Below are 15535 nucleotides of genomic sequence, written 5' to 3' on the forward strand. Positions count from 1 at the left end.
AATGTCTTTGCAGATTTAGTTAGACTCCCCTTCCCCATGCTGGTTCTCCTGCTTTCTCTTCTTTGCACTGTACTTTAAAAGATGCAAAATCATTTCTCCCATTTCTGTTCGTGTAGATTTTGCCCATTACACTCCCAGGATATAATTTTTATTTAATATGTTTCTCTGTCTCTAAAGTCATATATCTAGTTTTTGAAAATAATGTAATTATGCAAAAATCATTTGTGTTTTGTATTAATTGTTTTTAATATGTTACATCATCACAGAGATAAAGGCTACATTAAAAAAGAAGTAGACTTCTTTGCAAGTAATACTGATCTTGACTTTTTCTATAAATAACTTACCTGTATCCTTAGGAAAAGCTTGTACTTTTACCTAGAACCTCTGTGTCAATTGGTAAGTTGCATTTTGAAAAGAAACAAACCATGTCAAAAATAATTCTTTTCCCAGTTGCCATGTTTGGTGCCTTTATATCCTCTTGCTCCTTAGTAGGCAATTCTCTGGAGAAAGTATCTTAAACAAGGAATGTTTTATTTTAATACAGTTTGATATGGATATGGTTTTCTTACACTTTAGTGGGGGCAGAGTACCGGGGATTGAACCCAAGGGCACTCAACCCCTGAACCACATCCCCAGATCTATTTTGTATCTTATTTAGAGGCAGGGTCACATTGAGTTTCTAAGCACCTAGCTAAATTGCTGAGGCTGGCTTTGAACTCAAGATCCTCCTGTCTCTGCCTCTTGAGCCGCTTGGATTTTAGGCATGGAATTACCAGGCCGGGACTCCATTACATTTTAATAACTTGATGGAAGTATAATTTATATACCATGAAATTCAATCATTTTAATGATCTATCCAGGTTTTTCAAAGTGTATGTTTAAGGTTCCATTAAGTTTATAGAGTTAGTAGCTGAGTCTTTTATAAATTATTATTTCTATATTACTATTTCTATCATATTTCTACAGAAGTGATTCTACTTAAAATGAAATCAGCTTTAAGACATTTCACTTGCTCCAATTTTATATTATTTTTCTTTTTGTCATAGAAAAGTTTTCTCTGTGAATTGTTAACATTCCTTTCTCTTTCATTTTCAGAGAAGGATTGCTTCCCTTCTGGAACACCAGCAGTAAGTTGACTTATTTCTTATAGTTCTTGTTCTAATTAAGGTAACCAAAAGAAATCATTTTTATTTTGCTTTCTAAAATAAGAGCTAAAGAACTATTTAATGTTTCTAAATAGTACTCAAGAATATTTATCACATATGTTTATTTACTTTTCCATATTTCAGAAAATCACCTTTACTTTTTAATTGATTATATTGGAACCAGTGAGGTTTAATCATTTAAAAGTTAGCTATTGAAGAAATAGCTTCTTAAAGTTTGTTTTAAAAAAAGAGACCTGGTCCCATTTTAATCTTTGACTTTTCCTGGCTTGTCTTCCTTTGCTCCTGAACACAGCTGAACACCAAGAGGCTGGAAACATCAGCAATAGTAATGGAGGAAGATGATGGTGATGGAGAGGTCCAGCCTGTCACTGCCCCACAACATGATCATGCAAGACCAGTGAGTGACTAATGACCTGGTGTGCACATCTGTGCATGTGTGTTCGAAAAACAGCTGTTTGTGTTTGACTTTCAGAGATAATTTCAAAAAGCCTTCAAGTTTAAAATATTTTACTATGAGAAAATTAAAATTAAAATAAAATTTTTACCTAAAGAGTACTCATCAAAAACCATTTTTTTGAAAAATAAAAATCTATGGCTTCTTTAAAAGTTAGAATACTTAACTCACTGGGTTTTTTCTTTCCATGTTTTGCCCCGTTTTCCAGAGAGCTCATCTATTGCTCTGTTTTTTCTCTGTTTCATAATGTGGGTAACTCTTCTACCTAAAACTTAGATCTTTCCTCTTCCCCAGATTATGTACTTCATTTCTCTCATTTTGACATTTCTCTCAAAGCCTTGATGGCATTCTAAAGACAGTTGAGAGTGAAATTCCTCCCCAGCTGAGGAGAATTTCAGCAGTAAAGAGCTCAGATGGAGCCAGGGAGAGAAGTACTAAGGGGACTGGACAGTGATGTGGTGGCTCCTAGGACTGCCATTGTATTCCCATCTCATGACAGATGGCTATGTTTTCTATATTCCTTACAACTGGCTCTTTGAAGTGAGAGAGGGGGGAGGGTAGGCATTATAGTTGTGTAAAATGTTTTGTGGAAATTAGTTATTTCAACGTCAAGATTTCTAGTCTTTTGCATTTTATCTTTTTATGAAAAATGTTAGTTTTAAAGTGTGCTGCTATGTTGTTTTACTATTTTATCTTTTTAACTTTAAAAAAATGTATTTCGTTGTAGATCGACACAATACCTTTGTTTTATGTAGTTATTTTTTCTGTGGTGCTGAGGCATGAACCCAGGACCTCACACATGCTAAGCAAGCACTCTACTACTGAGCTACACCCCCAGCCCCTGTTATACTATTTTATATCTGGGCACACAGAGATTTTATTCATAGACCTGCTATTTTGCTAGTTATACTTTTTTTTTTTCTTTTTTCTTTTTTTTTTTTTTGGGCACTGTGGATTGAACCCAACGACACTTAACTACTGAGCCACATTCCCAGCCCTCTTTTTTATTTTTTATTTTGAGACAGGGTCTCGCTAATTTGTTAAGGCTGGCTTTGAACTTGGAATCCTCCTGTCTCAGTCTCTCAAGTTGCTGGGTTACAGGCATGCACTGCTGCATCCAGCTGCTAGTTATACTTTTAAATAAGTTCATGCTATGGCAAAGAAAAATGTTGCACATATTTTTTCACTATATGATTTTTGTAAGTCTGAAAGTATGGCTTTCTTTAGAACAAGAGAAATAACTTAGTTTTGGTTAAAAATTAAGAAATTCTGAGTAGTGTTAGAATATTTGAAAATATTTGTTTTAAATCTCATTCATGAACAATATCTCTGCATATTTCCACACAGTCTATAACTGATACTCTTCCTGCACCTCTTGGTGATGGGACTGTGGGCAGTGGTGCCAAGAGAAAGAACACAAATTTGACCGATGAGGAGATTGTGACAAAAATAAGTATGTTATCTACTTTTCATATTATTTATGAGTTAACATTTCTTAAAACATTTGACCCACGTCTGGGGATAGAGCTCAGTAGCAGAGCACTTGCCTGGTGTGTGCAAGGCCCTGGGGCCTTCCATAGCACTGCAAAAAAAGAGACCCAGTTGAATTGAAATATATACCTTTTATTTTAGCTTAAGGCAGAAAGACTGTTTCTTATAAAAGTAATTGCTTCAATTCAAATGTAGTGAGCTGGGCATGGTGGCACATGAATATAATCCCAGCAATTTAGGAGCTTGAGGCAGAAGATTTCAAGTTCAAGGTCAGTCTGGGTGACAGTGAGACTCTGTCTCAAAATAAGATATAAAGGGCTGGGCATATAGCTCAGGGGTAAAGTGCCCCTAGATTTAACCCCCAGTACCACCCTCAAAAAGTGAAGGCAAAATATTATTCATTTTGTTTGCTATTGCATTTGAAATATATTATGCATTGATAGTGAAGTCAGTCCCTTCGGGAGCAATAATATTTCCTATGAGCCAAATGTAAAGGGTACGAACATGGACATAGTTGGAAACCTTATCAAAGGAGGTTTGTATATATTTGTCCAGACCTATAGCTTTTCAAAATAGAAACATTTAGTCATAAAATATATTCCAAGGAAAAACATGTTTTCCATGTCTCTTTTAAATCATTTACTATTGTAAAACATTTTTTCCATGTCTCTTTTAAATCATTTACTATCAGTAGCCCGAATCAAGCATTATAAATAATGTAAACAGTTCAAGGAAGGGGGTCACAATAATGTCTGATTACAAGCCCCCAGTAACTATAGTTATAAAGAACAATGTGATGAAGTAGGCTCAAGGAAAAATACTTTAGAGAAGATAGGTGTTATAAGCACTTACGTATTCAACGTTTATTTGTTCTGGATTTCTCAGTATTTTCCAATGTAAAACTGCTTTAACTGTGACATCCTAGGGATATTTGTATATAATAATCTTTATCTTAGGAAGGGCTGCTGCTTTAAAAAATAAACTAAAATTAGTTTAGTGTGACTATTCATTTGTGACCTTTAGTTATCACATCCCCTGTCTTTATGCCCTTAGCTTCTTGGCTTGAATCTTAGTAGCTAACTTGAGATTGAATACCTACATAAGATTATTTATGTGAGTTTCCTTACATGGCCCTGTCTTCGTTTATCTTGAGGTAGTGAAATTTTAATGTGATTTTCTTATATTTTGACTTACTGGTCGTAAGAATTCACACTAGGTTTTTATATCCAACCTCCTAATTTTACCATTTCGTCGTCATTACTTTGAACATTGCTAAAATAGATATATGATTATTCCATAGTAGAGTAATGTCTGTAGTAGGAGGTGGTTTCCTAAATATATTGAAAAAAGATATCCTGGAATAGTCAGAAAAGTCAGTTAGGATTATTCATTTGACTATCACTCATTTATTATTACTGATAGTTGTTTCATAATTTATCAATAGTATATAATACATGCAGTGAGGAAGAAATGTAGAGTGTGGAATTTCCCATGAATTGCCAAGTTGTTGTTTGTTTTTGATCCTAGGGATTGAACCCAGGGGTGCTGTACCACTGAGCTACACTCCAAACCTTTTCATTTTTTTTGTTTGGAGACAGGGGTCTCACTGAGTTTCCAAGACTGGTCTCCAGCTTGTGATTCTTTTGCCTCAGCTCCTGGTTATTTGGGATTTCAAGCATGTGCCACCATACCCTGCTGGAATTGCCATTTGGAAAGCTGTACATCCTGAGAGTCCCCTTAATTCTCAGGCAGACTAGAACATTCAATTGTTCTGAAATGTCATGATGTTTGCGAAAGTGATTAGTTAGGAGTCCCAACCTAATGGAGAGTATGTATCTTCTTGTTTCGAACACACTTTTGCTTTTCTTAAGTTTCTTCAGAGTTTTGTTTGGAACCATTTATTGTTGAAACTTGATGTGTTTGAAAACCACTGTTTTAAAATCAGTACTGAGTTTATTAAAAGGAATCATGATACTAAAATTAATTTGTTTTTAAAATTCTTGACTGAAAGAATTCAATGTTGTTTTTGTTTAACAAGGAACTATGGTGAGCATTGGTGACCCTAAAACAAAATATACAAGATATGAAAAAATTGGACAAGGGTAAGTGTTTATGATTGTATTGTTATAATATTCACTACTTACTGGGTATTCAGCATGAGCTCTCTTCCCTCCCCACCAAGGACATTGAGCACTTACTGTATTCTATGAGTGGTACTTTAGGGGATTTGTGTAAATGCATAATGCAATTGTTCAAAAACCTTACATGTTAACAATGACTTTACATCATTGTTTCTTCTTGAACGTTATTTCTCTTAGATGGTAAGGTGTTATTAGATGGAAAAGTTGCCCATGACATATTTAAAAGCCAACTTTATTGCAGGATTATAGGCCATCAAAACTCTTGACTTGGGGCTGGGTATGAAGTTCAGTGTAGAGCATGTGTCTGAATTACATGAGATCTTGGCTTCTGTCCCTGGCATTGCAAAAACAAAAGCAAAGCAAAGCAAAGCAAAAACCCACACATTGATCTGGGCTTGCTGGTGCACATCTATAATCCCAGCAACTCAGGAGGCTGAGTTAGGAGGATGGCAAGTTTTCAGCCAGCCTCAGTAATTTAGTTAAAACCTAAGATAAAAAGGACTGGGGAGTTAGCTCAGTGCTAAGGTACCCCTGGGGTTCAATCCCAGTACTAAATAAATAAATACACAAAATGTTTTTGAATCCTATTATTGAGTATTGATCTTTGAGTCTGCCACTCTGATTCAGTAATTTGTTTTTAAACTATGCTAAGCTCTTTCCTTTATTGCTTGAGAGTAAATGAACATGAATTTTTATTGTTACTAATCTCTAGAAAATGTTCTGTGAACTTAGAAAGAATTAGTAGGATTTAGAATGAGAATTTTTGGAAACATCCTGAATTTCTTTTTTAACAACTAAATTCAGTTCAGTACTGATTTTAATACTAACAAAAAATTGAAAATCAACTGAATATTTTGAACATGATAATATGTTGGATAATTAATAATGAGTGAATAAGAATCATACCTATGTATGTGGATAAGTATCAGAAATCCAGGTGAATTATTTATTAGTTTGTTTGTGGTCCTGGGGATTGAACCCAGAGGCGCTTCACCACTGAGCTAGTTCCCCAGCCCCTTTACAGGTGTGTGCCACCATGCCCAGTCAGATGAATTTTTAAAAGCAAATTGCAGAGAAATACCTGAACATTAACTTCATAATTGAAAGTATAGGAAAGCGCTTGGAAAGTCGCACATCAAATACAGGATGAACACCCAATGCAGGTTCCCTGAGGTGGAGGGAGAACGCTGCAGGCAAGGGCACACCAGAAACTTCCAGGTGCAGTTGTTTGTTTCTTAATCAGGGAACTGTCAGAATGAGTGTCTGTTATTCACTCTTTTCTTTATCTTTTCCCCTATATTTTTGTAGGTTTGAAATATTTCAAATCAAAGTTTTGGCTACAAGGATTGCCTCCTCTTTTCCCTTTCCTTTTCCTGTTTTTAAGATGCTAAATCTAAAAATTAACCGTGAGAAGGGAAAGTCTTTGGCTATTATAAATGGCAGTGATTTAAAAATCTGAATTCTGACTGTGTCTTGTTTCCCCTAGGTTTTCTGGTACGGTTTTTATTGCTATTGATGTGGCTCTGGGGCAAAAGGTAGCAACTTTTTCATACTTCTAGATGTTCTATTAGATTTTTGTTTAGGAGAAAAACTAGATAAAGCTCAGCATAATCAATAGGAATATACTTTTTAGTTGGATATGTTGTAAAATTAGTCTATATAATTTTATAGCCATTCTCACATGACGGTGAACAAAGAAGGAATTATGTCATAAATAAGCAAATATTTTTTTAAAAAGTTTTCCCAGATTGGAGTGAGAAAGGGTTAATTCCTGGCACTGGACTGATCTGAGGTTGGTTAATCAACTTCAAAATAATTCTGAACATATTTAGGGTTCAGGTAGTATAAAACACTGAGCATAGTCAGTGTGCAAGTGAAAATACTAATTATTTGTCAGTTGTAATCTCACTATGTAATATCATGTGCTACTATAAATTAGTGACTGGTTGGTGTTTGTTACTTTGTAAGAGAACTAGAAAAACCATTTTTTTTTTCAATTCTGTTTCCATTATAGGTTGCGATTAAGCAGATTGATTTAAAGAAGCACCCACAGAAGGAACTGATCCTTAATGAACTTTTGGTGATGAAAAAACTAAAGAATTCCAATATAATTCACTTCTTGGACAGGTAAATATGTTTGAAGTTCTTTTAAACATTAGGATAAAAATATGGAAATTTATATAGTCTGGTGGTTCAACAGAGGCTAGCCACTTTGAAGTGTCAATAGTGAAGAGTAAACTTAAAAGAGAAAGAGGAGAGGTGAAACTAGCCTACTCCAAGTTAGAAGGTCCTTCTGTTACAAGGATATTACTTGTCAAGTGAGAGAAGGCAGCTAAATGAAGTACATTGCAGATGATGTGTATATTCGTGCAAATGACCAGAAGCAGAAACATTTAAGAAATGGTCAGCTGGGATTCATGTCTTAATCCACAGAGCTGACTAGCAGTCAATTCTTCAACATTTAGAAAATCAGTTTTTATTTCAAATGCTGTTCTTTGTGTACAAATTGTATATGTTTATCAAAAGCTCATGTAGGCTGTGTGTGTTGGTCCATGCCTGTAATCCCAGTGACTGGGGAGGCTGAGTTAGGAGGATAATGAGTTCAAAGCCAAAATTTAGCAAGGGCCTAAGCAACTCAGTGAAACCCTGTCTCTAAATAAAATACAAAATAGAGCTGGGGGTGTGGCTCAGTGGTTGTGTGCCCTGAGTTCATTCCCTGGCACCCCCCCTCCCCCCGCCGCACCAAACAATAAAAAATTCATATATATTAGCAATTGATGTTAAAAAAAGAAAAAACAATGGAAAATTAAGTATACTATTAATTTTTTTAAAGAGAGAGAAATTTTTTAATATTTATTTATTTAGTTAGTTTTCGGTGGACACAACATTTTTATTTTATTTTTATGTGGTGCTGAGGATCGAACCCAGCACATAGCATGCCAGGTGAGCATGCTACTGCTTGAGCCATATCCCCAGCCCCCTATTAAATTTTTTAAAAACACTTATAAAATATATGAATGAAAGACAACTGGTAAAAAATGGTAATAGCAGTTGTATTAGAAGGTTACAGGTGATTTTCTTCCATATATAAATTTGTTTAGGATGGAAAAATGATAATATATTTTGAGACTTTAGCCTGAATCATGGGATCTGGGGGTCTGCATTCATGGAAATAAATTTTTAGGTACATTTCTCTGCTTTTTAAAATAATATTTCAAGTCAGCATGGAATGCTAGTTAAGATAAGCCATAGGCATTGTAATCGTTAGAATTTGACTTCAGATGCTGATTCTGTTACTTTCTATGTGATTTTAGATGAGTTACTTCACCTCTCCAAGCCTCTGTCTCTGTATCTGCAAAACAAAACCAATAATCCTTATGTGATAGAGTTATTTTGGTTGGAAAACTCCAAAATATACACCAAGACTACTATTATGGGCCAACTATGACTTAAAAATCATAATGAATATCATAATGGCCCTTGGACTTTTTTGTGCTGTTACATAGTAACTTTCCAGTGTTTTTCTTGGCTCTCAAACTATCAGCTCTGTAGTTTTATTATTATGGCGCTTAACATTTGAACTCTTGAACAAAGAGTGTCATATGTTTAAAAAAATAAAAGGTATGTTTTGTATGTTCTCTTTTTAGTTACCTGGTCGGAGATGACTTGTTTGTAGTGACCGAGTACCTTGATGGTGGGCCACTCACTGATGTTGTAACCGAAACCTGCCTGGATGAGGCGCAGATTGCTGCTGTGTGCAGAGAGGTGAGTTTGCTTTCTTTGAGATAAAACAGGGTGACGTGTGGTCAGCAAGAGATGAATTAAAGGAAAGTTGTTCTGCACAGGGAATTTTTGTTGTACACATCCTCTGCAAGTTATCCCATATTGTTTCATCTCAGATGAGCATTTCAGGCCTTCATGTGTAGGATACATTGGGAATGGGGTTTAGGCCCTTTTTTATTTATTTATTTTTTTTTTTTGCAGAATTGGGATTGAATCCAGGGGTGCTCCACCACTGAGCTACATCCCCAGTCCTTTTTATTTATTTATTTTTTTATTTTGAGACAATCTCAAAAGTTGCCTAGCTTGGCCTTGAACTTGTGATCCTCCTACTTCCACCTCTGGTGTATCTGGGGTTACACGCATGCCTGGTTAAGGTCTTTGAAGAACTAAATTCACCTGCAATCTCCTTATAGTCATCACGATAGTTTATCATCCAGACAGTGCACTTTTGAGAACAAAGTGGGGTGCTTTTAAAAATATACCACTCATCCAGGTGTGGTGGTACATGTCTGTAACCCCACTGACTCAGGAGGCTAAGACAGGAGGATTTGCAAGTTCAAGGTCAACCTCAGCAATTTAGGGAGGCCCTAAGCAACTTAGTGAGACCCTGTCTCAAATGAAAGTGTAAAATAGCTGGAGATGTCGTTCAGTGGTAAAGTCTCTCCGGATTAAATCTCCAGTGTCCCTTTTCTGGCATCCACCCCTACCCGCACCCCCCCTCCCAAAATAAATTGGGAACTAGAACTGTCACAGACAAACAAGGCACATTTACCTTTAATATCAGTAAGTCTGCCTCTGGCTTTATTGAGCTCACGGAAGGTGAAGGAACTGGTGGTTTCTTTATGTTTTTTAATTAATTTCTTTTTGCTGAAGCTAGTAAAATTTTCCAAATTGCCTAAGTCTAAGCCAAAAACAAGTTCCATCTGTTTCTCCATAACTTGTTCTGTAGAGGAGACTGGGGATAATTGTTTGTTTATTGTCACTGAAACTGATACTACTTTGACCTCATGTCACAGGATCATTTTCATAAATGACAAAATTATAAAAGTTTATGATGGACTATAGTGTAAAACATAGTGAATTATAAACTTTGTATAATATTTTCATTAAGGTAACATTCTTTGAAAATTTAATTCTGAGTTGTATTTAACTGAAGTAATTAAAGGAAGGAAATCAGAACTCTTTCATAGTTCTGAATATCACATCCCTTAAAAAAGTTTATTTGGTCACTAGAAATCTAATCACATCTTAAGAATTCATTTATTTATACTTAATTGTTTTTCTCAATTTTTCATAGTTGATATTAAAATATATTTTAGAAGTTCTAACTGTATTCACTTAGGTGTTCTTTTATGTGCCCCAAATTTAACTTGAGACTATAGTTCATTTCTCCTTATTTGTATAAGTATTTTTCTGTGGCTTTAAAAAATTCTTTCCAAGAATCTGATTAAATGCCTGGTAAATATAACATGATAATACCATTTATATGCTTTTCTTTGTATAATAGTATAATATTTTGAATGGTATTTTTATTGGTTACAAATAATGTACAGACTTTGTTGTTCTACTCTGATGGGAATGAGAATAAAAATACAACTAACTTTCCCCAAGTGTATAATTTATGTTATCAGTTTGTATTCAAAAATCATAGAGCAAAGAAATTTTTTAAATCTCATTTTATTCTTGTTTTTAAGGAAGGGGGGGAATTTATCCTTACTTTTTAAAAAATATTTTTAATTGTAGATGAACACAATAATGTTATTTTATTTATTTGTTTTTAATTGTGGTGGTTATTTTGTTTCTTTGTTTCGGCTCTGGGGATCAGACCTACCTCAAACATGCTGGGCTCTACCACTGAACTCTACCCCTAGCCATATATTTTCCTGGTTGGTGTCAGGCTGTGAAGATAGCTTGACCTAAAATCTACCAGAGAAGAAATGAAGAGGACAGAACATTATATTGACAACCCCCCTCAATGCAACCAGACCACCCTCCATCTTGCCTGCTTCTCTTAGTGGCTCACAATGATGAGACTTCTGAGTACCTCAGGTTTCAAATGCAAATAACCACAAGTTTATCCTCTACTGTGGAAATAATTTCTAAAGAATTTAGGCTCGTTTACCAAGTGCTGTGTACTACTAGGCATTTAAACCTGAAAAGGCCTAGAAGGTTTATGGACTCATTCTTCATTTTATAAGAAATCATTGAAGACTAAGTTTTAAAAATCCATGGTAGAGACTGGGGATGCAGCTCAGTTTGCCTAGCATACACAGTGCACTGGGTTTGATTCACAGCACTGAAAAAGAAAAAAAGAAAAAAAAAAGAAGAAAGAAAAGGAAAATAATCAGTGGTGGATGAGTTGGGCACAAGACAGGTATCTGCAGTCTTAGTATCTGCTTAGAAAGCTGAGGCAGGAGGATTGTTTGAGGCCAGCCTGGGCAACATAGAAAGGCCTTGTCTTAAAAAAAAAAAAAAAAAAAAAATCATTGGGAAAAAAAGGACTTAGTAAGACATTATTTAATAATGCCTCTAGATGAGATCAGAGTGTGGGAGGGGATCTTCTTACTAATTAAGGTATTATGTCTTCAGAACTCTGCATATGAGGGATGTTTTTCTTTATAAATGTTAAGTATTGCAGGGTCTTTGGCTAAAGACTACAGACAGTGCTCAGGCCACAACTACTGCTGTAATGACTCTGTGTGAGCTTGTGAATGGAACTTTCCAGGACTGTTTCATTAATATGTGTTTTCTTGTGTTCAGTGCTTACAGGCATTGGAGTTTTTACATGCCAATTACGTGATTCACCGCGACATAAAAAGCGACAACGTACTTTTGGGGATGGAAGGATCCGTCAAACTTAGTGAGTAACAAGTAAAGGAAACGCATTCATTGTTTATCTTTTATTATGCTTTCTTCCTTTTTAAATTAAAAAACCCTTGTCTGTTAATATTTTTGAAAATTAAAATATGGAAGGGGCTAGAATCTAGTGGTAAAGACTATGAGCTAGGAACTGAACTGGGTTTAAATAGCAGAGATGCTACTACTTGCTCAATAATTTTGGGCAAGTTAATTTCTTTGTGTGTCTTTTCTCATTTATTCACTGAGGAAGATAATGGAACCAATCTCAGGATTTTTTTGGAGGTTAAACATGTAAAGGACTAAGAAGCAGTGCCTGGGCCTGTGCTAATGTGGATGCTGCCTTAGAGATCAATTTGCATTTGTTTCCGCCGTCTGTTAGTTTTTCTCGTGGAACTCTTCAGCATTCTCAGAGTTTTACTCAGGATAGCCTTTTCAGGAGAGGGCTGTATGACCCTGACCTCAGGGATGACAAGGAAAACATCCGACTTTTCCAATGTTCTTCTGTATGAGACACAGCAGAGTCATGCAAAACAAGTGAACTTCGTTCCCCTGTGTCCATGGGTTTCTGGGTTTCTGCCATGCCCTCTGGAGGAGTCAAGCAGAGCTATTAAAGTACATCCTGTAAAAGTTATCAATCAGGTCATCAAAATAAAAGATTCTACCTTTAAATTATCTTAGTGGGCAAGTTGGGAATAAATAATCACATTGTTGGTGGAGACATATGAAAATGGAATTAGATTTTTTTGGATCATGTTTTGTGGTGACTCTGCCACTTACTAGATAAATGATCTTAGGTGAATTAACTAAAAACATATATGCCTTGGTTCCCCTATTTGTAAATGAGAATAATTTAAACAGTAAGCATACCTGGGGCTGGGTTTTATGGAGCATGCCTATACTAACTACAGCGGTTTGGGAGGCTGAAGCAGGAGGATCACAAGTTCAAAGCCACCCTCAGCAGTTTAGCAAGGACTTCAAGCAACTTAGTGAGACTTTGTTTCAAAATAAAACATTTAAAAAACCTGGGGATGTGGCTCAGTGGTTAAGCACCAGTACAAAAATAAATAAATAAATAAATAAAATTTTTTTAAAAAGGAAATTACCCAGAACAAATTTTTTAAAATTTACCCTATCTCAAAGGGTTATCATGAGGATTACATATTTTTACAAGGTACTTGAATAGTACCTGAGTTTTATAAACACTCTTTTTCATTATAAATATTATTTTACATAACAGTTGCTCTTTTCAGTATTCACTCCTATAAAATTACTAAATATATGCACCATAATTAGTAAAAGGATATTCTATGCAACATGGTAAAGAAAAACTAAAACTATCTTTAATGTCAAACAGTAAAGGAATAGTAATCTGGTATGTTAATACACCATAATATATTATAGTTTTTAAAACAGGCAGATAAATGTATTATTATGGAAGGATCTCTTCTATTAACAGTTTACAAAATATCCTAGTTAGGTAAAACAAACGAAGCTTAATATTCACTCTTATGCAAATATCAAACAGTCTAAAGATTACAGACCTGATACCCGTAGTTACATAAGTACTTGAATGGCTTTAACAATAGAAGGGAAGAAAAGATTATAAATTCTCATCTTAACCTTTCCACAAAATTAACATCAAGTACTAAAGTTTTCTGTTTCTTAGTTATAGTGGAGATAGTTGGAGTAGATGAAGTCTAGTAAGTACCTTGTCAGTATAATTACACTCAAATGTGTTCGTTTTCTAAAGTCCCTGCTAACTTGTATGCTTAGTATAGCTTCTCTTTATTTCATTTAAAGTAGTTTCACTGACCTGATGTTTGCCTGATTCATTTCATTTGGGTTTGATATCTACCTTCAGTGATTTTCTCCCCTTTTTGGACCTCTTTCAATTTTACTAAAACTTTTAGGATAAAATATGTATTACTGAGAATAAAAGCCCACCTAATAATCTGCACTCTGTTGTAGGAAGAAGAAGCAAAAAGTGGCAGTATATAACATCACCAAAGTATTCTAATCCCAGTCTGGATAACTTTATTATTAAATTCTTTTAATAAAATAAATAAGCCCAAATAGTCCAAATATGAGTATGTCATCTGAGGTGAACTCTTCTACAAAACCATATCTAGAAGCTATTAACTCTAGATGTTTTGTTTTTGTTTGTTTCTTAGCCAACTTTGGGTTTTGTGCTCATCTCACCCCTGAGCAGAATACATGCACTGGCATGCTTGGAACACCCTACTGGATGGCACCAGAAATGGTGCTGGGGAAAGCTTATGGCCCTAAAATCGACATCTGGTCCCTAGGGATCATGGCCATTGAGATGCTAGAAGGAGAGCCTCCATACATGAAAGAAGATCCCACACAGGTAAGACCAGTGTAACACCAGCTTCACCGCAAGAACAATACTTTCCCTTAAAGTGTAGTCGGAACTTCCTTGTGTTGTTCATTGGCCAAGAATTTAGGATCAAATCTTGATAAAATCTAACCTCTGCCCTTACTTTGTATCTGCAAGTCACACTGCTTCTGAGTTACAGAGCTGACCATGTTAGCTAAGGAGTGTAGGAGTTTGTTAGTCGCTGTGTGGTTTCCTGTTTGGGGTGTAAGTAAGCATGGACTCACCTTTCTACGTAGTTGAAGTCTCCTAGGTATGTGCCTCTCTCTACACAGTGAAGGTACTTTTCTTACCCATTTAAGTACCCTGGATATAGAAACCAGGTTATCCACTTTGAACTTCAGTCTCTGATCCCCAAGGTCCAGAAAAGAGGAAAGCAAGAGGACTCCTCTGAGAAAGCTGTATCACTGACAGTGTTCAAGCCCATTTTCAAACAGAGTAGACTTTGAACAAGTAAATATTCTTGCAACTGAGGTGAATTTCAACCATCCTCCCATCTCCTTTTCAACGACCATATGTGGCCCAACTCCATTAGTAATTAAGGAAATACAAATCAGAACCACGGGACACCTCTTTACACCTAATGTCAGACAATAATCAGTGCTGGTAAGAATGTGGGAAAATTGGAATTGTTGGCCAGGCAACAGTTGTAATCCTAGGGATTTGGGAGGCTGAGTTAGGAGGATTGCAAGATTGAGGCCAGCCTGGGCAATTCACAAAACTCTGTGTCAAAACAGAAAAACACCGTGGATGTAACTTAGAGATAGAACACTTTTGACTTCAATTCCTAGTACTACAGAAATACAAATGAAAAAATTATTGGAACTCTCATATATTGCTGGTGGGAATGGAAAAGGTTGCACTGCTTTAGAAACAACTTCACAGTTCCTCAGAAAGTTAATATTGGGTTACCATATGACCTAGCAATTCCACTACTAGGTATATATCCAACAGAATTAAAAGCATATGTCCAAGGCTGGGATTGTGGATCTTGGTAGCGTGCTTGTCTTGCATGCATGGGGCACTGTGTTCGATCCTCAGCACCACATAAAAAAAGAAGATTAAATAAAAGAAATTTTAAAAAAGCATCTGTCCATGGAGTGGGAGATGTAGCTCAATGGTACAGTGCCCAGCAGGCCCTGGGTCAGTTCACAGCATTGCCAAAAGAAAAAAAGGCAATAAAAGCACATGTCCACACAAAACGAGCACAAAGTGTTCACAGCAGTGTTATTTAGAATAGGAAAAA

At 35.7% G+C, this 15535-nt stretch overlaps 1 protein-coding gene across 1 annotated transcript in view; it reads left to right on the forward strand.

Annotated features, from left to right (window-relative positions):
• The window catches only part of LOC143407815 (serine/threonine-protein kinase PAK 2-like), a 35858-nt gene that overhangs the window by 13079 nt on the left and 7244 nt on the right, over positions 1–15535 (forward strand). Inside the window, exons 7-15 of the mRNA XM_076866999.1 lie at positions 1096–1127; positions 1459–1559; positions 2952–3073; positions 5150–5213; positions 6739–6787; positions 7267–7379; positions 8900–9017; positions 11796–11895; positions 14066–14262. Of these exons, the coding sequence (XP_076723114.1) occupies positions 1096–1127; positions 1459–1559; positions 2952–3073; positions 5150–5213; positions 6739–6787; positions 7267–7379; positions 8900–9017; positions 11796–11895; positions 14066–14262 (896 nt within the window). The remainder of the gene's footprint in view (positions 1–1095; positions 1128–1458; positions 1560–2951; positions 3074–5149; positions 5214–6738; positions 6788–7266; positions 7380–8899; positions 9018–11795; positions 11896–14065; positions 14263–15535) is intronic.

This window comes from Callospermophilus lateralis, chromosome 10 (genome assembly GCF_048772815.1).
Source record: "Callospermophilus lateralis isolate mCalLat2 chromosome 10, mCalLat2.hap1, whole genome shotgun sequence".
In the NCBI taxonomy this organism is placed as follows: Eukaryota; Metazoa; Chordata; class Mammalia; order Rodentia; family Sciuridae; genus Callospermophilus; species Callospermophilus lateralis.